The 24,491-nt window shown below is 42.3% G+C and overlaps 1 protein-coding gene across 3 annotated transcripts in view; it reads right to left on the bottom strand.

Moving 5' to 3' along the window:
* ets1 (ETS proto-oncogene 1, transcription factor) overlaps positions 1–18,415 on the bottom strand; it is a 34,688-nt gene extending 16,273 nt beyond the window's left edge. For 2 of the 3 annotated variants that reach the window (XM_084950767.1, XM_084950768.1), the window contains exons 1-3: positions 18,343–18,415; positions 16,845–16,921; positions 13,056–13,203 (exon numbers count right to left, since the gene is read on the bottom strand). In XM_084950767.1, the coding sequence (XP_084806893.1) occupies positions 13,056–13,203; positions 16,845–16,913 (217 nt within the window). In that variant the 5' untranslated portion in view covers positions 16,914–16,921; positions 18,343–18,415. Of the gene's footprint in view, positions 1–5,103; positions 5,498–13,055; positions 13,204–16,844; positions 16,922–18,342 lie in introns of those variants that run through there. The other variant, XM_084950769.1, reaches the window with a different exon arrangement.
* Between the last annotated feature and the right edge of the window lie 6,076 nt (positions 18,416–24,491).

Raw genomic sequence — 24,491 nt, 5'->3', positions numbered from 1 at the left:
ATTCTCCCTAGACCGCCATGTTTTCATGTTGCATGCCTCGCATTCCACCTCTGTTTTACAATCGCCAATGTGCTTCTCACAGCTTTCTTGTTTTCCTCTAATGCGACCAAAAATGACTCGCGGTCTGAGTGGCAAAATGGTCTCAGCTCAAGAAGATGAATCGCTCTTCTATTTTGGGCTCCGTGTCAGCTCCACAGCTAATAGGAGCGTAAAACATCTGGCCACATCTTTCTTCCTTTATCTTTTTTATAAAGATATGCACGCTTTTCACGATGCTGTGAAACTTCTCAGGTTTGGCTGACTGTACTGATTGAAAGATTTAAACTAGGATTTTGATAGCTGGAAAGTTACAACTCAGGGTTTTGCAATACGAGATGGAAGTGATTTCAAAAAACACGAGACTAACGTTGCAGTTGTGTAAACTGGTGCTCAAAAATGTCTTATCTCACTCTCTTTAGTTCTCTCTCTTAAACACACACTCACATAGACAAGCATACATAGACAGGGTGTGACTCATTTAGTCAAAGGATGACTGGACGTCAGGGGATATCGTGCTGCTTCATTTGACAATGTGACTGGTCATGATTAAAGCAATGACCAGATCTTGTAAAATTCCTGCTGGTGATTCAAAATGTGGTCACAGTTACCTTGAAACCACACGTAAAACAAATACACGTTGCAGAGCAACAAAGAAGTGTCTGCAATAAGAACTTACGTGAAGCAAAAATAACAATGGTCTACAATCCCAATTTCTATGACAGAATGATGGTGATGAAATGTTTAATACAAAAAAAGTACTCTAACTAACACAGCCCATAAAACACACACTCTGGACATGTGTCTTCCATTTGACTGTGTCGCTCATTACAGGCATCGCAGAATCAAACTTAAACGCCAAGCAAACACCACCCCTCTCTGTCATCTGTTGCTCTGGCGGGCTGGTCGATCTACATACATCTGACGCTGTGGGTCTGATACGGGCACACTCGGTGGCTGTGCCCCATTTGCTCACCTGATTACAAAAGCAGCATGCTATGCACACCAACTCCGAAAACAGGTGTTGTGAAGCAAGCATAGACAAAAGAGAAGAAAGTGAGCACAATGTGGAGCACACGCCGAGCAAAATAAGTTATCCGACTTCGTTGTGGACAGCCGAACATCTGCACTGAAACAAACCGACTACCTTTAAAGACAGTGGACTGATCCCCAAAGCAGGCGTGTTCCTAAACCAGCCAAGTTTCCATTTTATTATAGGAAACACAGCTACTAAATGTGGAAATATAAAACAGAAACTCTGTGAAAAAAAAGATTTTCAAGACAATGTAGAGATCCGTGGGCAGTTGTTGGAGGCCTTTCTGGACAGTGTAAAGCTAGTCAGGGTTCCCTGTCATACTAGTAATGAGGGGCAGAGGACTGTGATAGCTGTAAGCTAATCAACACCGGCGCATAGCCAGTGGCGTGTGGTGTAGCAGGCGTCTAGTCCCATGACTCAGGGATTACAAACTAGGAATGACTGGGGATGGGACAAAGTGCATTCACCGGGAACTCACTACGGTATATACCACATCAAGGGCACGAGAGAAACTCATGTGGTCAACAGAAAGACATGGAAATAGAGGGAGAAAGGGAAAGGAGGGGGGAAGAATGCTAGTGGAGGAATTGAGTCAGTGGGTGGGTGAATGACTGAAAAGAGTAACAAAAAATGCTTGTTAATGCTTTCTATTCCTCTCTCCTTTGCTTTGGTTGTCGGTGTTTTTATGTAATGCAAATAAAATGAGAAGCTGCGAGAAAGGCATTCTAGCCTTTGTGATCTCTTTTGCTTTTATAGCCATTTACTGTAGCCTCATTGGCCACACCTTGGTAGCTCCTCAACCCCTTACTCACCATATGCTTATTATTTAGTCGACTGCTGTCTGTGGAGCTAGCACACCTTTTTTATGACTAAGCTTTATAAGCAAATATTAAGGTGTGTAGTCACGAGGGAAGCATCAAGAAAGACCCACGCACAATAACGGTTTTATGTTTCTATGGGCAACGCAACAGATGTAGGAACCAGTGAATGGTTGGCTGACTGGATGCGGGAATAACCCATTTAATGAAACAAAGTGGCACCACTGTGCAACACTGGAAAGAAAGAAAGAAAGAAAGAAAGAAAGAAAGAAAGAAAGAAAGAAAGAAAGAAAGAGTCATTGTGAAAGCCAAATTGTCACAGGGAGTCCCATTGAGCAAACTGGTATCTGTTGCCCTCTAGGGACAGTCGAATCCCATTCAAATGAAACCTCATGTTAAGTAGGTGAGGCTGGACTAAAGTTTTGATCTCACAAACCAGATAGTCTTCAGTTCGACACGCCAGACATCAGAAGAAAAACTGACCCATTTGCTCTGTTTGGCCCAGTTCATTGACAGACCACATCAAGAGAAGCACAGATCACCCAAACAGCGTTTGCACAGCTGCTAGCCAGCCACGCACACTCAAACACTGGCATATATTACACTGTGCTACTCAAGCAGTGAAAAAAAAAAGCTTATGTAATTCCCTCTTTCCTGACTCAAGCTACTACTCCTCTCGACAGTGCACCAACATGAGAGGAACCATGAAAGAGAAAGTAGGTGAAGTCCTTCTATGAGTCTACTGTTTTTGCCATGGCCTGTATGTGCTTGTGCGTCTGCTGCCTTTTTTAAAGTGTGGATTTGGATGCCATATAAGGTCTCTCGGAAGAAACGTCAGAACTGCCAGTTACAACAAAGTGCAGCATTTTTGATCAGATAAACCTGAACCTTGCCAAAGCTATTTCTATGCTTCTATGCATACCACCCAGCAGGGCATGTTCACAAAACATTCCTGTCTTTCACTGAACCTCGACCTTCAGGCCTGGCAGAGACATAAACAAAACAGGGACTGCTCATTCAGGTCTAAAAACTGTATTGTAAATAATTAACTCTGTTGAATATTAAATCCATCACTGGGCAGCCATAATAAATGTTTCTCAAATGTACTACAATACGCCTGGTGAGGTAATGTTCTACACTATCTTTCAAATTAGTCTCTGTAGAAGTTTCCTCGTGGCTAGAGAGTGCTTTCAGCAACAACAACCCCACCGGCTGGGTCACAACAAAGTAAGCTTGGGGTGCTTCGAAGTGAATCCCGTAACAGTGAAGTAAGCAGTGTTATTTTGGGTTTACCTCTGCGCGAATGACTTTTAAAGAGTTACCTCTGCTGTCACTTCCGTCAAAAAAAGAAAACAAACAAAAGAGCAAGGTGGGCTAGAAACCACTTAAGCCTGTTAGCAGGGTGTGCATGTATGTGCAGTGTGTGACTGCAGGTGTTATTCAAAACAATGCCATAGACCTGACGGGGCTAAAGCTGAGCTGCCATCACCACTTGCTGCAGAGCTGCTTCTCACAGTAACAGTCCAAGAACTTGACCTGTGTGGACTACTTTCTTTCAGTAAGCTGTAAGCAAAGGGCGAGTGCAACTTGGTCATGCCTGTAAATTTGTTATTTCTTATCAGGCTGAAGAACAGCCTTGGGCATTGTTAGTACATCTATCTTGCGACTATGGTAACACCAAGAAGTAAACAAGAACAGTGTGCGTGAGTTTGTGCGTGTATGCATGCGAGAGGGAGGTGAAGAAAGGATGTGTTTGTGTGAAGTTGTGAACTGCTCCTTGGCAGGCTTGGCTTGACCTGAGTGCACCCAACTTAGCGTTAGTAGGAGCGAGAGTTGCGAAATGCTTTTGCAAGATTGTGCTACGCTTTGGCAACAATTCTGCAGCTGTCAGCAGAATTTGCGAGTTTTGTGTGATGTGCATGTATGAATCTATGCTCTGCAGGTATTGACAGCAGGGAGAAGGCGGTTAATGTGGTGAGTCACAACCCCTTAGTGGGTCAGCACTAGCAATTAGTATCAGATTTCCATGATGCATCAGTGCTGCTTGCTACTCTGCTAATAGGTTCTCTGCACCTGAACTGCAAAAGCACAGGGGGATTGGTTAATGTAAAAAGCTGCTGAATGCAAATCCTGCAAACATGCCACCATATGCTATGAAAAAAAAAGATAAAGAGAGAAGTGAAACCACGCAAAGGTTTAAACCCCAACACGAAAACAGCTTACAGTTGCGGCCTCCCCTGCCTGCGCCCTGGACTACCCCTGGAGCGATCCAAAGGGTTCTGGGCAGTGGAGTTAAGAGAGAGGCAAGCCTCAGCACTGCAGATTCATCACCTCAGCCTGCCTCTCCTGATTTCTGGAAAGTCAGTTTCAGCCACTAAAGGAGGAGGTGGTGGGAAGGGAGGCAGAGAAGAAAGGGAGAAAGAGGAGGCAGTTTGGTTGGTGGGTGAGGGGAGGGGGTTATTAGGCACCACTGCCTGTCTCCCATGCCGGCTGGGCAATATGCCTTGGATTTCTCCAGCATGGCATGGAATATATGGGTCAGTGTTAGGTGAGATCAAAGCAGGATTAGAGAGATAGGGTTACCATCTGTACAAAAAGAGGAAATGTGGCAAAACTTAACTCGGATAGCTGTTCATGCTTGAGATCATCAGAGAACTGTCATAAAACATACAGCCTGTCTTAAAGTGGCAGCTACACACATACATAAACAGTAAAAGTCACACTGCTGTTTGCATGTACTAGTAAAAATTGCCAATGCTATGCAAAGCAGCACGCTTTGTGATGACTGATCACAAATGTAAAAAGTCCAGTGTCCTAACTTTTTTTTTCATATTAGCACATCATCACATCTGAAACAGTCACACCTGTCAGAGCCGGATTTCTAGCAATACGGAGCACACACACACGCACGCATGTATGCATACAGTACAGTCTATTGCAAGACTCTAGACCCTCAGGCATGATTTCATCTTTCCCAAGTCTTGCCTGTAGAGTCCAATATTGAGCAACCAGCAGCGCCTTCATCAAAGAAATGCGTTCAGGACGTTATGTCCCTCTCTCAGCTCATCTACTTGTTCTCGAGAATTAACAGCGTGCTTTACTGTGAGCGTAATCCGAAGACAGCCGCTTGTGTTACAAGGAAACATTGAGGAGTAATGTACAGTAAGTCTCGTGTTAGCTGTCAAAGCGCTCAGAAGAGTTGAGATTACTCACCGTCCATTTTTTCAGCCTTTATGATTGTTAACGTCGGTTTCATATCGACAGCTGCCGTCATGATCATCAGATCAGCGTGAATTAATAACGCCGCCTCCCTCTTTAATTCTAACACCTCCAAAAGCGCAATATATTTCAAAGGAAAAAAAAATCTTCTCCTCCTCCTCTGGCGTCCCGATCAGTTCTTGATTTTGTAAAAAAATATATATTTATATAAATATATAATATTCTCCTCTCACACTAAAAAAAGAAAGGGAAAAGAAAAGAAAGAAACGATTCAGATTATTTTACTCCTAACTTATCTTTCTCCCTCTCCGGTACACACACTCCCTCTTTTCCTCGTTCTTTCTTACTCACACACTCACTCACTCACTTACTCCCTCCTCTGTATCTGTGGCTATGGGCGTTGCATTTGTGAAGAACCAGAGTGCGACGACAGAGAAGGGGGCGGTGACTGGGAATAACTTGCTAGCTGATTCACAATTCAATTACAAGGACCCCCCCCACCCCACCCCACCCCACCCCACACCCACCTCTTCCCTCTAGACACACCCCCCCCCCCCCACACACACACACACCAGCTCATGTGAAAGCTGTTACCTGTGACCCCGAGCAGCCTACATACGTCATCGCACGCACTTGGCGCCTTGCTCTTGATGTTGAGAAACACGCTGGTGATTTGATGATGAACATTTTAAATATGTATACACATATTTTTAAGAGAGACTAACGGAAAAAAACGTCTTTATCACCTAATTTAGCATGCCAAAACATTAGGAATGAATTAATGTTGATCTATAAATCAGAGTCTGAGTTATTAAATCAGAGTTATTAAATGACTGTGTGGAAATAGTATTTCTACTAAAATCTCAAAACAAATAAGCTATATAGCTGAGATGAAGTTACTAAGAGCTAAAAGAACCTGGACTGTCTCTGTCCTATATATAGGCATCCTCATAACTTGTAACTCACCCTCATAAACACCTCAGAGTATTTCCTGTTCAGGTTGCAGAGATCAATAAAAGTCAGCCACATCTGTGTTCTTTATGCTGCTGCAGCACAGTCATAACAAAGTTTGTCTTTACAAACAGTTGCCCTATTAACCTTTATTGAAAATGAAGATATAAAAATAAAATAAAAATAAGGCACAAAAGTAATGCGAGGTTTAGTTGTCTGGATGTTTAAATCGATCTGCGTTACCGAGACCGTCAATGAAAATCTAGTTTGGGAAATGCAAACTGCTTTTTCTTTAGTTTTCTGCTTGCTTTTTTTTTTTTTATCTGTCAATAATCAGGAACAATGACCATGCCTCACTGGAAATTGAATCATGTATTTGTTCTGCTGCTGAAAAAGAATAAAGACAAAAGAAAGACTGGGCTTTTTGCCACAGTAGGACTCCACTCTTCACAAGCTACTACCATCAAGGAGCACCTCCCATGGCAACAGAAGCTGTAATAACAGATGATTCATTTTTAACCAGGTTTTGTAAGAAATTTAAAATGTAAATAATTTTCTTTAGGGCACATATCCCACAGCCAGCCCCATCGTAAGAAACCTAGTTAGAATGAATCAATGGTACATCCTATGATGCACATCCACACGATACATCTGTATGTCTTGTACACTTGTACGTCTAAATGGGACGATCTGGGAGGAGGCTGGGGAGCCAGGGATATTGATCACGCATGGATTTTTTTCAACTGGTGGTACTTCACCGACTCCATTAGCAGCCCTGGATCGGGTTTCATTGCCCTGATAGGAGCCTCATCTGTGAGGAGTGCTGGTGGGTTCTGCGGTGAGAAAAGCTGCCTCACCAGGGAGGGAGGGGGTGCTGGAGGAGAAGAATGGAGGAAGAAACAGTAGCTCTCCAGCAGTCAGCACGTCGGTCTCTCAAACGCTCTGACTGAACCTCTTTGTCTTCTGTTAATGAACTCCCTTGTATCTGTTCTTAAAAGGACAGCCTGGGTCCTTTTGTGCCTAAGGGCAGCCATTTAGAGTTTAATGGTGTTGCTGACTAATATCTGGGCTGGTGACACTCTGGATGATTTTCACTTTGTTCCTGTCCATCTCTATTGGTTTACATATTTTGTTAATATTTCATTTGATTTTAGTGGTCTATTCATGCTGAAACGTGCATACTAATTGGTAAACTAATATCTTAATAATAATCCTGTTAAAAAGTGATTACAAAAGCTCTTTAAATTCTTGGCTCCGCTATGCATCTGAATATATTTATATTATGTTAGTACATTGTTGAGCTGTTTCTCAGAGCAGTGGCCATTGCCTTAGATAGTCTGGTGTACAATGACCCTTAAAAGCAAGGCGAACAGCACTCTGACATGAGGAAAGGTTAAATGCTAAACAATCAGCTTGTCATCATCAGTGGTACAAGCTTATTATAACACAGTTTTGAACAAATCTGAATTCCATAAGCAACTGCTAAAACAATCATGTCATTTTCTTTTTAGCAATAAACATGAAACGATCGTCTCATGCATGTACAGTACCCCCAGGACACATGTCCTAGATCAAACAAGTTTTGGTTGCAGTGTCTCTTTTTCTTCACCTGGCAAATGCTGTTTCCATGGTTTTGACAGTTAGCTGCCTTCACTCATTTGTGTTGCTGTATAGCACCCCCGGCAAAAACAGCCTTCTCTCTCTCTCCTCGCTGCTGCTTGCTGTCAGTCTCTTACTGGCACATCTGTGCTTTCTGCCTGTCTATAATCCTCAGATGTAACCGTTGCACCTGCTACTTTTCACAGAGTTAACTGAAAGGTTATTTGATTTAGAGCAATCCATACAGCTGTCAAGTGATATTTGTCTTTGATGGCGGCACCCTCGCAGTAGTTGCAGGAGCCTTGGATGCTCTGAGGCTTTCGATGTTTGGCGTGTGCATTCTCACACATTTACAAACGTGAAGTCTTAAAAGATGACCGGGATAAAATCCCAAAGTCCCAGAGAATGTCTATGATCTGATGGGTATGGTATGTTGCGTGAATAGAAGCCATTTAGCATGTAATCAGTCAGTCATTTATTTACAGCCACTTAAGCACACACACACACACACATATGGGACACGCACACACACACACACACAGGGCAGACAGTCAAACAGTAAAACAGTGGGGTCCTTGTGGCTTCTGTCTAACAGCTCAGTCTCAGCTCTATCTGTGGTGGCTGCTGTCTGAAGGTGCCACAGGCTGGATGCACTCCTGCTGAGATCAGAGGGTTAGCTGGGACAGGAGTGCTGTGTCCCTGTATGTGTGAGTCTGTCTCTGCTCATAGATGTCTACTGTGCTTGTGCACATCTCTTTCTTATGCCTCGCATTCCAAAATCTTTTTCTTCCAGAATGTGTTTGTGCGCGTGCATGTGTTTTTGTGTGTATGTGTGTGCGCACACGCAACTAAATTGTGTGGATGTAAAGTGCACTGGGAAAGTAGCAGGGCCTCCCCGAACAAAGGCTCAGCTCTTTTCTGAACAATTAGCTCTGCTAAAAAGGACATCTCTCCCTCCATTAGCGGCACCACGTGCCCCCCATCACTCCATTGTGCAGATAATTCAATTATCCCCACCCCCCTCCGCGTCTCTTTGCCTCCCAGACCTCCCTTTACTTGTCTTGCATTCTTCTCCCTCCCTCCCTCCTCTCCGTTATTAGCACAGTCTCGCAGTCTGCTAGTCCTCACAGCTAAAGAGATCATACATCAGTGTTACTCTATGTTTCATATGAAAAATGAAGGTTGTGTATCATAGTAAATAGCAACGCCCAAAGGAATGGTCCACTCAGTTAAGAAACAAGCAGTTGTTGGATTCTTCTTTTTCTTCCTTTGCTTAATTGTTGTATAAATTCAGTTTATATTAAAATGCTAAAGTGAGCAACTGACCATTAACTATTACAAAGAGGACTTGACTCAACAACCAACGCAAATTACGGGATACGGTCAGAGGAATTCACTTTTACCGCTGCTGGTAAAGTACGCTCATTGTTGTTAAAGGCTCTGCATATTGCTATGCTCACGACATAAACATTAAAACAATGGGAGGTCTATCACAGGATTCATTAGAGCACCACCTTTCCTGGTGAGCTGGCATCTGTTGCATCATCACCCCCGTCAGTGATTGCATGTCTTTCAGAACTGCATGTTCTCCTACTGAAGTGGTTTGTAATTAGTCACTGCGCTATCAAGAGGAACTTACCACACGAACACTTCCTAGAAATATGGCCTGTAGAACTCTGGGAAAGGGAAGTTTAAAAAATGATTGGTACTTAAAAGCAGAGCATTTCCAAAAGAGAATAAATAAATAAAATTAAAACGCTAACAGGGAAGAAAGCAATCATTTTTCAATCAGGGTACAATGCCAAAAGCTGTAGGTGAAAAGGGGAAAAACGCATTTCTGACGATCTCAAGTGATATTTTAAAAAAGCATTGGAGGAAATGGCTCATCAAAGGAGAAGAAGCGAAAAAATAATTTCAAGATTTCAGTTAACCAAAGCAGAACTTTGAATTATGGGATAGAGATTCCAGAGTGGCTCTATTGTAAACTGTGTCTCAGAAGCCTAATGTGGAAACTCATTCAAACGATTCAGACATCTAAAAATAAAACTACAAATGTGCAGTGTAGTAGAAGCAGATGAACTCTTCACTATTTTTATTGACTTGCATTTCTTGCTTTAGCTCTATCACCATGCCATGCGCTTCAAATGTGCACAGTCGTGTAGCCCATTCCCCCGCAGTTGTCTGCCGCTTTTCCGTGTTTCCACTCTTGTTTTGTTTTATTGTTAGAGGGGGAAGTGTGCGCTGGCCTGATTAGTATCAATGTTTCCTCCTTTCCCATAACCCTCCAGACCCCCGCAGGCTGCCTGTTTACTTTTAGAAAATAAAAAATGGGCCTTCGCCCGTGAGGACGTGCCCCTCATCAGAGGCGAACCCCCCCCAACTCCACTCAAGGCCCCACATCTTAGATCCTCCTCCCCTCATCTCTTCTCCTCCCACCACTGCAGTCCCACTTCTGTGACTTCTCTTTTTCCCTATCCATATTCTCTCCTAAAATTGTACTCCACCCCCACCCCCCCAATTCCCCTCCTCTTGCAACTGTCCAGCTGTCAAATCACATCATATAAAACACAGGCCAATGGTCTCTGAGTGCCAGATCACAGCTGTGTCTGCGTGTACTAAATGGGAGTGCATGTTTAAATGTACAGTGAACTCAGGAGAGCCTGGGAGTGAATGTATGTGTGTGTGCGCCTCCCTGTATGTGTGTGTGTGCCTGTTTCATTGAATGGAAGGATGCTGTAATACAATACACACAAGAGTGCAGGGTGTGAATTTAATGAATGAATACGTGAGTGTGTATCACTCCAGGATGTTGGTGGAGCGTGTTTGCATGTGTGTGATTTCTGTGCCTGGATTTTGGTGAGATTGTGCAGAAATGCACGCTCACTCTTTTTTTAGCACACACACACACACACACACACGCATACTTAACTCACACATGCACATAAAGTGAATTTCCTCAGTGGGCGTTTGCAACAGATCCTTTGGTGTGAGTGTTGGAGAGTATAGAGTAGAGCTGGGTTAGTGTAAACATTACCATGTCATGGCTGTTGTCAGGAAGCAGTGTGTGTGACATTGGGCTCAGGGCCAAGCATGTAACATCCAAAATCCCTGCCTCACATCTGCTCTGTACTCTTTTCTTTCTCACAGTAACACGTTTCATTTTAAACACACCCGGTTCATTCACAAGGGGAAAAATAGTGACTTCAGTTGCAAAATCAGGCTCTAACCACCTTAAAAGACACACAAAATATTTCATCCCAAATATCCAAGACAGACATGACATGTTTGCATTTATATTTATAGCGCCAATGGATTTGTTACATGAATATACATAAAGAAGGGGGTTTAAAGATGTGAAAAAAATAACATAATTTAAAACTGGCAAAACCTCAGTGGTCTGAAAAAGAACAAGTATGCGTTCAAATATGAGAAATCTCCAAAGCTCTGCTTGCACAGCACCAGAAACTTAAAATTGTTTGCACCTGTATTTCTAAGTCTACACAAATCGTTTGCGGGTATTCAGAATTTGCAAATGTGAAATTATTAAGAGAAGTTTCTCTTTGTTTTTTTCAGTTTGAAAGAAATGAGTCAAATCAACGGCTCGGGGTGTGGAGACTGTGTCAGAAGTTATTGAGCAGCTTTTTGAGGTTAACGGCAACTCATAACAGCGTATGGTGGTAGGACAGAAACCAAAGCAGTTCTTATGACACTGCTGTTAAGAGCTAAATGACTCTAACCGCATCTCCAGGTGGCTCAAATGCTCTGAGACCTGCGGTCTCCATGGATTTTGGAGACGAGAACGAGAAAAGGAAAAAAAAAAAAAGAAGGTCAGCACTCGGTCATTTTTTTCCACTTAGCAATGTTTATGTCAATGGTTTAGCGCTGGGAGGAATGAAGTGAGTGCTCCAAAAGAGTGTGTCTCTGTAACAAACATCAGCAAATCCCATCAAATCCTGACTCCCTCTTGTACTGGCGTATGCAAGCATATGCACACACACACACGTACAAACACACGCACATACACTCTCTCTCTCTCTCTCTCTCTCACACACACACACACACACACAAGCACTTAGCCCCCCTCCACCTCTTCAGAGACCAAACCAGAGGCTTGGGAAAAAGATGGCCGCCCTTTGGCCCCCTGTCTTGCCCCTGCATCCAGCTCAGGGAGGTGACGGAAGAAAGCCTGTGCCCCCCAGCACCCCTATCTTACTCCCGTGGCGTGTGTCCCAGTCCAACAGCATCAATCACTTTTGAGAAGTAGAAGAGGCCAGAGTCAAACGCAGGCAAATGCACTGGGAGGAATGTTCCAGTTTAAAATAAAACTAATTTGAAAAACAATGAACAAAAAAAAAACCTAGAAAGAGAGGGCTGTTAGAAGAAAAATGAAGAGCATTTGCCCCCAGAAACAGAGTGGGAGGAAGATAGAGAACGTAAGAGAGGGGGGTATGAGGGTATCTGGTAAAGGCATTGCCCTCAGGGTCAGCATCACCAACATCCCCCGTGCAGCAGACGCAGAACAACAGGCCAAGTTGAGACTCTGCACGCGTGCATGTGTGTGTGTGTGTGTGTGTCCTTAAATGTGTGCAATACTGAAGTTGTGGAAACATAAATCTGCTCCACTTTGGGGTCTCTATTAATAGGAGCAACGCATGTCCACAGTGTAAATCATCACATTTTACTTTTGAAAGCTTGGTTTAAGGTTAGGTTGCGGGTTAGGGAAGATGACAATCAGGTTAGACCCTTGTCCTGAGCTCCCCTTTTTCCCATCTAGCATACAGCAGGGACTTTTTTCACATAACTGGAAATACTCAGTTTTATTTAAGCATTGATGCCTCCTGCATAGAGCCTATGCAGGCAGCTAAGCACATAATGCCCACTCAGCTTGGTGTGAATTTTCCAGACAATTACCTTCACTATTCTGTACCTGGAAGATGATAAGTTAAAGGCTGTCAGCTCTGACTGAAACAGGCATCGGGGTTTGACATTCATGGTGACAATACTTGTGTTAAAATAGCTTTATTGTGCTATAACAACAAAATGAGCAAGATTTGGTGTGCCATGATCGAAGAGATGAATCCATTTAGCATACAAACTCTTTTGGTTGCTCTTTGTTGTTGTAGTGCCAAATCACATACAGGAAGGAATAAAAAGGAGGCAAATTTTAATCTCTATTTTCTTACAGATTACCACTTCTGCGTCTTGTGGTTTCATACAAGCTATGACAATGTTTCTATCAAGCAACTAAGGGTCTATTAGGAACATTAACATTTGATTGTAAAAGGTTAACTTGATCAAAACGCTATCACAATTAAAAATTGTTAAATTATGGGTCCTGGTTGAGAATCAGTTCATAAATACTACATACATTTGACATCAGACTGATGATTTCTTACCTGTAGGACACATTTCACGTCCGTCCGGAACCTCCTGCAGGGGTATATCGTGAGGGTAAAGGGGCTGTGATGGGTAATACTGCTGATGAGGGTGAACCACACCTGGGTGCTGGGTCTGTGGGCCCATTGCCACACCTCCACTCTGCCTCTGGAGAACAAATGCACAATGGAGACAAAATTTAATTTGTAATCATTTATCCACAAGATGACGAACAGAATGTGCAGTTGCATGCAGAGACTAGAATCTTAAAAGAAATCTTTTTAAAAATCACCCAAACTTCTCAAACGAGGGATGGGGACTTTTTATTTGATAAACATTAAATAAATCAGTTAGCAGCACAAAATGTGGTATGGGCTTAGTTTATGCCTCTAACAGTAAGTTATACAGTCTTCCTAATTGTGATTTTGGTTATAGTGAGCTCAGATAGCATAGCTAATGAGGATGTATGTGGAAAATGCTACTTTTAAAACTTCTGTAGTGTGTGAGTGTTAGAATAAAAGATATGGTCAGGGTTTAAAATCACCCAAAATCACTTGAACCCTTGAAGAACAAGAGGAAAAGCCTGTTGTTTAGTGTGTCTTTCCGTGGAATAATTATGCAGCTAAATTTGATGTGTTAACCAATGAAAAATGTTAACGTATGAGCTTATCAATATAGCTGTCCGGTGGCTTTGTCCCAGAGTTTAACCTTGTATTTTGGAAACATTTTTTCATTGTACTCACATACAGATAACCCCCGCAGCTAAATTTGACTCATTCAGTTTATCTTTGCTCTGTTGTTTTATCCCGCTTATCACAGAACTGTTCACGTAAGAGGCTGCACTGGGGGGAAGTCTAAAGTCAGCACTTGGCAGCAGAGCTAAAGAGATATGAAATTCTTTGAGGAAACAAGAGACAGTGGCGAAGAAGATAGCCATTTTTAGTAAATCAAAATCTAACTTTGACCACTCATGAAAAACATCAGGAAATAGCATTCTTTAAAACTGCCGTTTTTCTCACAGGCACATGACGGCTTATATAACTGGATATATAATTGGATATAACTATCCAATTCATCCAGCCTAGAATGAGCTTACATCACTGTCTTATAAATACTGATATACAGTGTTTAGCCTGTTGATGCTGGAGTAATACATTCTCAGCATTCACGCTACAACATGCAATTTATGTTGAAATGAAATTATGTTGATTTCATAGATGTCTCACTTACAGTGTCATTCAGTACAAGACAGTTGACTTTGTAGCACAAGGAAAGAGACTGAGAGCTGCAGCATCCTATGATTTATGTCACATGTGTAAGTGACAGCCCGAGCAGACAGAGTGACTGGCAATCTGATAAGCAGCTCCTGTTTAAGCACTGCACCATTTATCAGTAGCTATCTAGTTTTATGGATGACTAACATGACCAAAGAATCGAGGAGGCCAGTTTACAAGGTTCTTGAGAGATTTGCATTTTCTATCAAGTCAGTCAGCAAAGGAGGGAAAGTTAGATAGGGAAGAAGGGAGCCACATGGAGGATTTATGGAGTAGACAGGCTGTCGCAGATACCAATGAAGATACCATCGACACCATAATATTCTTTCAGCTCATTCAGCTCATGTAGAACAACTTTAAATGTCGGGGTCAGCCTATATTTGGAGGAGCCTGCCTTTATAATGCATGCTTTTATATGGCCTACCTGTTATTTTAGGGACTAAAGTATTGGGAAATCTAATAGAAGTTTAGGGTCAAGTAATTTCTCAGGGGGAAGACTACTGTCGACTGCTGTAAATGAAAATTCATATATTTTGGATGTGGGGCTTGCAATGCTCACCATTTTTGAGTATGAGTATTAGCAGCATCCTATTTGTTTTAATAATCTATGTGAAGCACATTGAGTTTATGTGTAGTGGAATGTGTGAAAATTAAATTTTTTTTCAAAACATTATACCTATTAATCAGTGAGAGCATGACATGCTTACTGTTGTTGCAGAACTGAATAGTCTTTGGTGTATAGGACTTCAGCATTCTTATATAGCATGTATGTGACGCAGTTAGATGTATTTTTGTGTTTGGCCTCACTCCAGTAATCCAGTTAGACCATTCCATGTACAGAAAGGCATAACTTTAGAATATTGCAACATATTTTGCAATATGGTGAAGAAATCTTACAGTGCACATGTAAAAACAACTGAAACGCCCACTGTTACAAGACGCTACATCTGTGTCACAATCAAACATATGTGCACAAACACATACTCAATTACCACCGAGTGGTTTTAAGAGGAAAGCCCTTGCCTATTGCTAGCAAACCAGGCAGATTTAATTAAACATACCTTTGTGTTACTTGAAATGTGGTCTATAAGGGTTCTTAATATACTTAATACAAATGATGTGTTGTTAACAGGTTATAATTTTTTGCACTTTTGCTTTTCTGCAAAGACAAAATGTAAATTTCCAAAAATAGCCGTGTCTGAAATCATACATCCATATGTCCACGCAAACAACTTGGAGTGCACAGATATCCAAAATCTAAATTTGCAACTCACTTTTGAGTAAAACAATGAGTTTTCTTCATATATTGTGGCGGTAATGAGTGATTCTGGGCACAGCCCTTGCAACCTGCTGCTGTTCACTTCATCCTTCATGTCTGGGCTTCTTTCATTGTGTTCATTATTTGTGTGAAAAAGATATGTAAAGAAAAGGACTAATTCAATGCATTACAAAAGGTAAGGTTACAAATGAAACTATTTGCATTTGTATCCATTTCATTTTCAACAAGCTGTGTGATTCTTTGAGTTTTTCTTTTTCTTTTTGCAGCTGTTTTCTGAATACTGCCTTTGTGAAATACATAGAACTTAGATATTGTCTTAAAGAGAGAAAAAAATATCAGAGCCTTTGTTTTTTGCTGATAATTTATGTAAATTCAAGAGAATAAAGCTACCGAGATGACATGGGCTCACCTTTTGACCAAGCTGCCCTTGTATACAGTAGTCTCAATTTCAAAGGCAAGCCCCACCACCTGAGCCAATTAGGAAACAGGGAGAGGCATCATTCTGTGTTTTGTATTAGAACGGGGTGGGGTTGCCATTTGCATGTAACCTCAGTCTATTATCCTAATGTGCTGGCGCTCTGCATACAAATGGAGCCATTTATTTTGCAGCACACTGGCCTTCACCCTTCAAATGCTCACCTGACAGGAATCCCAATGTTCCCAGCAACTGTCTCTGACTTTGTATTCAGCGCTACCATTTGGAAAGTGTTAAGGGTTCTTGCAAACACACTGCTGCAAAGCACAGTGCGGGTGGCTCAGCTGAGAAAAGTGCTGGTCTGCTGGGATTGCCTGACTCCAGTTTGATTGGTTAGTGCCGAGGCTGGAGGCCTAGGTCTCATTATTTACAATATTACTTGCTAAAGAGAAGTACACGGTGCAGGCTTGTTGTGCAACACAGAGGAGCTCGAAAGGGCAATTTCACAGCCGTGTAGAGAATTGTCTTGTTCAACAGCTCTGTTTCCTAACTTTTGATGAAATCATGAGGAACAGCATGTACAGATACAGGCACTTTTACTGCAAACCCTGGTGGAGTGAACTGAAAAAGAAATAGAGTATCCTCCTGTAAGGTGATGGAATCCAGAGTTGCTAATACACTGACAAGAACACCACTCTAATGCTCCTGCACACATTCCTGCACTTAGCAGTTTGCACACACACACACACACAAACGCTCATTCGCTCACACTCGTGGACGGCTGTGTGGTAGGTAGCCAAGGCAGTCTTAACACAGAGATAATTTACGAGGGAGGTCTTACCAGTGTGCCCAGACGGTCACAGGGGTGAAGGGCTGGGTAGGAAGAAACTGGATCCATGTAGTAACTCATCACGGACACTGTGGACAGGAGAAGCAGGGCCTGCTGAAGGGATCAATGTACAAACAGTGCAGGCAGAGAGAAGCAGCCTATCCGTCACACGCTGTTTACACTTTGTGTGTGCAGGTCCGTGGTATATGTGCATGTATGCATAGGTGTGTGAGAGAGGAAAAGCTGGGAGAGGGAAGGGGGTCAAAAAAGAGACAAGATAATACGGGGAAATAGAAATTTGAGCTGGTTTTTTTTAAAAATACAACATCCTGTTTTCATGCCATTTTTTACATTTGTTTTTGATTTACAATATATATTTGCGTTACTTTATTTCTATTGACACGTAGTCAATCAATCAATATCTCACATTGCGCTACTTCATGGTTTAAGTCTGACAGGATGTTATTTTTTTAAGAAAATCTTGGTATGTTCTCAACAAAAATGGATTTCAGCTGACGTAAATCCATCCACTAAGGAACATTTCCACCACTTCTTCCACTGTCTTCCTCCCTCCCATTACACCAGTCTGCCTCCTCCTTTCATCTACCTCGCTTCTTCCTCCTCTTCTCCTTCACCCTCCTTCCTCCTCCTCCTCTCCTTGCCGCCCTCCTCCACGCTTCTGCTTATCACTTAACATTGTTTACTCAAAGCAGCACCAACAAAAGAGACTGAAAAGTGAACTGAAGGACTGCATTAGAGGTGGGTTGTGATATGGGCAGTGTTGTGTTTCATACAGGTCTCATCTTCGTCACATTCATATGTTAAGCAATTTGGCATTTCTAGTCTGTGGCAGCTGCTGACAGAAAGATGTGCAGCCGCTCAATGCTTGCAGATGTTCGGCATATCAAAATAAATAAATTAATTAATTTAAAAAAAAAGATTCAAATGCTTTTATTCCCGTAGAAAGAAAAAAATAGCACAAAGTGAATAATTACTTCTGTCAATCAAACGCATGCCTTTCTTTTAGCCGTTCAAGTCTCTCTGATTTATTGAGAAAAAGGCAAAAAATCAATAAAAAAAATCAATAAATCAATGCTAGATAAAACATTCATATAGGTCTAACTCCATATTTAGTCATATAAAGAGATGCTATTTATATATGAAGCTACATTTCGGAGCTCTGTTAGAAGTCAGTTTAAAGCCCGTTAATTGAAGGCAATTAGCAATCCTGAAATTTCTCTTGTTCAGAGAAAATAAAATAAAACAAAAACGTGAAGGCAACTTTTTATGCGCAAAATAAGTAAAGGTGGAACAGGTCGGAAACAACGCGTCACGCATTCGGAAGAATTCCTGACGGGAAAAAACTAAAACTTTAAAGCCAACACTTTCCCTCTCGTGGATCAAAGGAGCGACGAGCGCAGATAATAACAGCGTCTTCTTATTCTACCACTGACCTGTAAGAAGATGCAGAAAGAAAAGAAGAAGAAAAAAACAACAACTTTGCACTTACCGACTGCGGTGTTTAAAAGTTTCCTGTGAGCGCTGGACAGCTGAGTGTGACAGCTGAGCGGTGGACTGCAGAGATGCTGTACCTGCCTCGCAGCGAATCCCACGGAGGAAGAAATGATATGCACACTTTTAGTCCCTCCCTCAGTCCTACGGTGATCCTCTCCAAATCCAATTTTTCCTCTGTATGTAGCCTTTGGACTTCACATGTGGTTCACATGCAGCCACAGTAGGTGTAAACTTGTAGAGAACCTGTGCTGCCATGTGTAGCTTTTCCTCTATTTTCAGTCAGCTTGTGTTTCAAATATCTATATTCTCTTTCAGTAAATATAATAGTGTATTTTTTTTTTTAGCTAAATTAGATTTAGGTTTGTTTATTTCCTTTTTTTTTTGGTTTGTTTGTTCCTCTTCCTCCGTCAGAGTCATGACAGGGAGGAAACAGCAGGGAGGCAAAAAACAAAGGTTTTGACTATCATTGCAACTGTTGACTTTCCTGTGATGTTGTCCTCTGACACCGTTATTTGTCTGACAAATGCAATTTTTTCTCTCTCTCTCTCTCTTTAAAACAAGAATATCAGATGTCTGAGCATGTGTGTCAAGCAGCAATTTTACATTCTTGTATTATCGTAACCTGGCACAGTATCCCAGACTTCTTAGATCTGGCATCAGCCTAGGCTGAAATTACCTTTTAAAGGAAACTGTGGCTGTTAGATCAGTTTGTCTTAGCAGAAAGCACCTGCATATTTATTTACTGTACATCACTGACCATCATATCATCCTCCAACCTTTAACTGCAAGCGTCGGCCGGTGCATGCGGGACACTGATTAAAGCAGTGGTAGGAACACTGACTGCTCTTCTGTGAAATGAGAAGCCCCCCCACTACAAGGCAAAATCTACATCCACGTGTTCTGATAGAGGATAGTGATAAGTAATCGAGATTGGGCAGTGTTATCTGTCTATTTGCTTATTCATTGCTGCATTTGTTTGCTTATTTCCACGCTAAAAACTCACAAGCTTTCCACGGCATTGCTCCCTAACAGCATGAAGCGCCAGCTCCCCCCACACTGCTTCTTCTCCCCTCTTCTCTCTCTCTATCAGCTCAGCACTCAACACTTGCGAGGCATCTGAAACACCTTGTGGCTCCATGATAATAGCGTGACCTCAGTGCCGCATTTGTTTGAATTAGAAAGTGCACGGTCCAAACCTCCTGACAACCACTGCTCTTACCAGTAAATCTTAAGTCTGGGGGGTAAAGAGGTGTGTGTGTGTGTGTGTGTCTGTGTATGAGTGAGTGAAGAGCTGTGGGGATGTGGGGTGGGGGTCAAGTCCAAGGTGAGAGGCGTGAAAAAGTACCATAAGGGGCTTTCTCAAGACCTCATCTGAATCCCTTGGCGTTCTCAGGGCCTCAGCACTCTGGGCCCCCAGGGGACACAGATGGGCAACACGTCGAGGGCAAAAGGCGAGGGTATGACTTATTGCCATGTGGAGAGAAAAAGCACGAGACGCGCCCCCGTGATGAAACCAAATTGAATAAAAGCGGGGGTGAATGAGATCCAGATCTTCAGCCGATGCCCTGGCAATGCTGTTTCAATTAGCCGGCTCACCAGTTCAAAGGCGAGGCCCCAGATACACTTCTGCTCTGCATGAAGCTACTATCATCACTTTGCCCCTTGCCTTTCACCTCCCCATTACGGTGCCATCTTTTTCCGCTCAGAGCCTCAGCCTGTCTGCTTGCTTTGCTCATGTTTTACATTAAACAGATAGTGAACGCCTTGCCATCGCAGTCGGTGAAAACCATCAGTCAAACAACCTGCAGGATTTTACGACCTTTACAATCACTCTCTTGGTTTGAACTGCATCTGCATCAGCTCTGAATTAAACTTATGTTGGGTTATTTTTACCAGAAGAACAACATTTAATACATTTTTTTCTTGTTTTTATTTGATCTAAAACCATGTGAACTTAAGGTCATGACAGCATTATGTACAACCCATATTGAAACACAACCCCTTATATAAAATATGCTAATATTTATACTGAAATTACACAGTTCTCAAGCATCACTTTAAACTATGTTTTTTCCTTTAGTTACGATACATAGGAATATTCATCATCCTTCTTGTTTTCTTGATGGTTTCCTGTCAGCTCACTGCTCAAGCGCTGCAGCCGTTTGTCCTCCACTGGTATCCCACATCTTGTTGAGCAGCTCCAGACTGAATCCTTTTGTCTCATTTTCTCGTTTTGGATCTTCCAAAGATAGCACTGACAGGTGATATTAATGGTCTTTTATTAGCATCGTCCTGATTGCTACAGATTTTTTGGAAGCGCAAGATAAAAAAAGCGAGGGAGGAGAACAAAAAAAGAAGGAGAGAGACAGACAGAGAGGGAGAATATGGAAGTCCTCCACCCACCACTTCTCACAGGAGATCGCCTCTCTTTGATAGCCTGCCCGAATCTGTTCCCCCCATAGAAACTGCCCTGCAGATGTTGTTGCTGTATGTCGACTACAAAGAAGGAGCCCTTTATGAGAGGAACATCTATTTTGGGCCTCAGCGTTTCCGAGCTGTGGTGCTCAGCGAGAGAAGTGCAGGCCTAATCTTTCTGCTGTTGAAAACTCTGTTTTATTCTCTGCCCATGATATTTTTAGATTAAAGCGCAGTTCTAATGAATAAAGCAAGAATGTAATGTTTTATGACAGTATCAATATGCCATCACTGTGGTGGACTTGGGCCTAGAACAGCCTACGTTGCTATTGGCATCAGCAGACAGAAAAAGGGGTGGGGGGGGGGTGGGGGGCACATGGGAGAGTAACCTCAGTGAAATCACGAATGTGGAGAAGCCTTTGTTTCGGGCCTGACTATACTCGTTTAGAAGTGCTTGTGGCTCAGATTTTCATCTTCAGCCACAGAACCGTGACTTTGTTGCACTGTTGACTGCGAGGCAAAGGTCTCGGGGGCAATATTAGCTCTTGATATTATTTTTAATTAAGGCACCAATCCTTCAGCCAAGTTGTCCAAACAGTTCTAAATAGGCTCTGTAAATCAGACAAACATCCTCAATATTTGATGGGTTGAGAGTGTGCACTATAGCCTCCAGATGGTTTGTGTTTCTCAAGCGTTTCACGAGGGATGGTACGGGACAGCAATCTTCTGTTCGAGTGTGCCTCTTGACAGAGCAAGTTCCTCCAAATCACATGCTGAGTCGCTGGACTTCTGCCTAGGTCTTCTCTCTCTCTCCCTCTCATGCTCTCTTTCCCCGCTGGTCTTCTGACTCCACTGTGTGTGGATTTATCTGTAAGCTATGTGTGTGCACGAACTGTAGCTCTTGCTTTTTTGCCAGTCAATACTTTGTTTAATTAATTCCATGACAAACTGATTCGTGCTGAAGCTAACACTATGCATTTGGTCTTTTACACCCCCACCCAAAAAAAGGCCAGCACAGCTCACGATATCAGGATATCGAGCAGTTGTGTGTGTCATAGTCAAAGCTGTTCAAAGCTAATGCATTCTTTGATAAGTGTAAATGTAATGGTGCTTAGGAAAAACAAATCAAAACACTGATGTTTTACACTAAAAGAAAAAAAAAAGATGGGAGTAGAGTAAGATGAAAGGCAAGCAGTCTGAAGATGTAGGGAGAGGACTAGATGCACAGTCCAACTTTCACTGGTTGATAAGCTGCTGGCCTGGCGCCAAAATCCCCATCCCCACACCCCTCAAACACACACATACTCACACACACATGTTCAAACACCCCACCCAGTGGTGAGCACTGACCCTCACCTCCCTCACAACCACCACACCAACACACACACACATACGCAGCACCACCACTCCAGTGGCGTCTCCAGCTCGCTATCCCTCTTCATTAGTGTCCCAGAACAAGATGCTTGTCATGTAATTAGCAGAGGTTTTCTGAATGCCTGCGTAACGCACGCTCTCATTAGGAAAGCGAGAAAAAAAAAGGCTGGAGCGAGAGAGGAGAGGTGGAGAGGCAGGCCTGGGAGGCACGTAGAGGGAGAGCAATCAGGGGAGACAGATGGGGAGAGAGACGGACAGAAGGACAGGGAGAACACGGGAGGGGGGGGGAAATAACGTGTTTAGAGCAACAAGAAAAACAGTGACTTACATGTCGAGGGGCAAGGTTTCTGACTTTCAGTGTGCCAGCTAGGGACACAACTGACAATTACTGGGGTCTGGACTAAATTATAACGACTTACCTCAGTCAACTGCTATTCTCGTTAATATTCAAAAAGTCTTCTAGAGGTCGTTTAAGCCAAGCCCTCCTCGGTTTTCTCTCAGGGTCATCGTATTTAAATGTGATGTAAAACAAAACAGATAAGTCAAGTATGAATAATGACTATAAGTGTAAAGGGAAAGTTACCTTAGCTGTTGAAAAACATGTAATTGTGCTTATGTTTGAATGACTATCGGCCCTGGTGACCTGTCCTCGGTCTCCATGATAGCTAAGATAGGCTCCAGCCCACTTATTAGTCAAAAGAAACAGATGAATACTGCTGTATTTCCCAGCACCTAATTTAGCAGAAGTCTGGAGAAAGTCTCTAAAGTATAAAATGTTATGATTCTTGTTGAAGCCATATCAGGTATGAAGCAAAATTGTACATGTGTCATCCGGAACATTTGTTTTTCTGGTGGATACTGTACCTGTGTGACCTGAGTTTTCTTCATCTGACACAGGTGGAGCCAGCTTAGAGGCCTATTGTATACACTTAGGCTGGCATCACAGTACTTAAGCACAATTATAGTTCATGGAAGGCTAGGCCCTCGAATTTGGAATAAGGAAAACACACAATACAACCTACTAATCCATAACTGGATTAGAGCAACACCTTTTAGCATGTGCACATCTGATGTATTAACACTTCTTTAAGTGTCCAGCACACTTAAAATGTAGTGATCACATGAAAGTTCATGGAGATGCCCAGTATGGTGTTCCATGAAAGATTTCCTTCACTGCTATTCCTCTGAGGAGCGCTTTGTGTAAGGATAAGAGTCTTGCAGAGTGCATAAGGTTGCCCTATGGGTGCCCTGATAGCATCACACAGTCGATGAGAGAAACACTGTTTTTACAGACATTTGTGTCACGTAATAAATGATAATAAGACAACATAAGTGGGGGTGGGCACTAATAAAACACATATTCATCCTCTTTTAGCCTCATTCAATGCTACAATTCAAAGCCTTTTGAAAAAGAGTTTGGCTATCTTGAAGAAGGGTTTTAATCCTCAGTAAGAGAGTTAAACCCCACGTAGGTGACCAGAAACCACTGGCCTGTTTTGTGAGCTGCTTCTAAATACAAATAAGAGGCAAGCAATTAGCAAAACATCAGCAAAGACAATTACAGCCTGCTAAACAAAGCAGTGGAACATCATTGCACATGTTCTTGGAGACCAATAACCAGCAGTCTGTTGTGAGGCAAATGTTCTTAAAATTTGTTCTCATTTTTTATTAACTGTGCCTGGGACTCGGGGGGTGTACTGAACATAAATTAAGGAAAGGAACTGTTTGTGAAACCTGAGACAAGGTCTGACAAGTAATTTCAGCAGCTGTAACTATGTTCACTGGTGCCATGATTTGTGTCTCTTCATGCTACAACAGTGGAGTGTAAAGTGTATTAATACTATGCCAATTGCAATTACAGTTATTAAATGTATGTCTGTGAGAATAAAAGGGATTTGAGTATGTTTTTGAATGTAGACTCAGTTGTAACTGACCTCAGGTCAGCAGACAGCTTATTTCAAAGAACAGGACCACAGTAACCCTCAGCACACTCAGATATATTTCTGGGAACAGTTAAAGACCTGGCTAGAGAGGCTTATACACTGAACCATTCAGAGATATACTGAAGGGCCAAATCATTGAGACCTTTATGAACTAATCAAAGGGTTTTAAAGGTAATTCTTTATTGAACTGGGAGCCAATGAAATGTCCTCAGTACTGGGGTAATATGTTCAAATTTCCATGTATGAGTGACTCTGCTTCATTCTAAATATGCCGGCAATCCATGGACCAAGAGCCAGGCTGAGAAAAGAATCCTCTAACTTTTGACACATATTTTTCTAAGTGACAAAAAGCTGTTCTGGTGACTTTATTAACATGATCATCAAAACAAAAATCACTGCCCATGCTTCCTTA

Source organism: Perissodus microlepis, chromosome 14 (assembly GCF_051167445.1).
Source record: "Perissodus microlepis isolate ML-2025 ecotype Zambia chromosome 14, ASM5116744v1, whole genome shotgun sequence".
Classification (NCBI taxonomy): Eukaryota; Metazoa; Chordata; class Actinopteri; order Cichliformes; family Cichlidae; genus Perissodus; species Perissodus microlepis.
The sequence above is the reverse complement of the archived record's forward strand: the minus strand, read 5'-3'. Positions and strand labels throughout refer to the sequence as shown.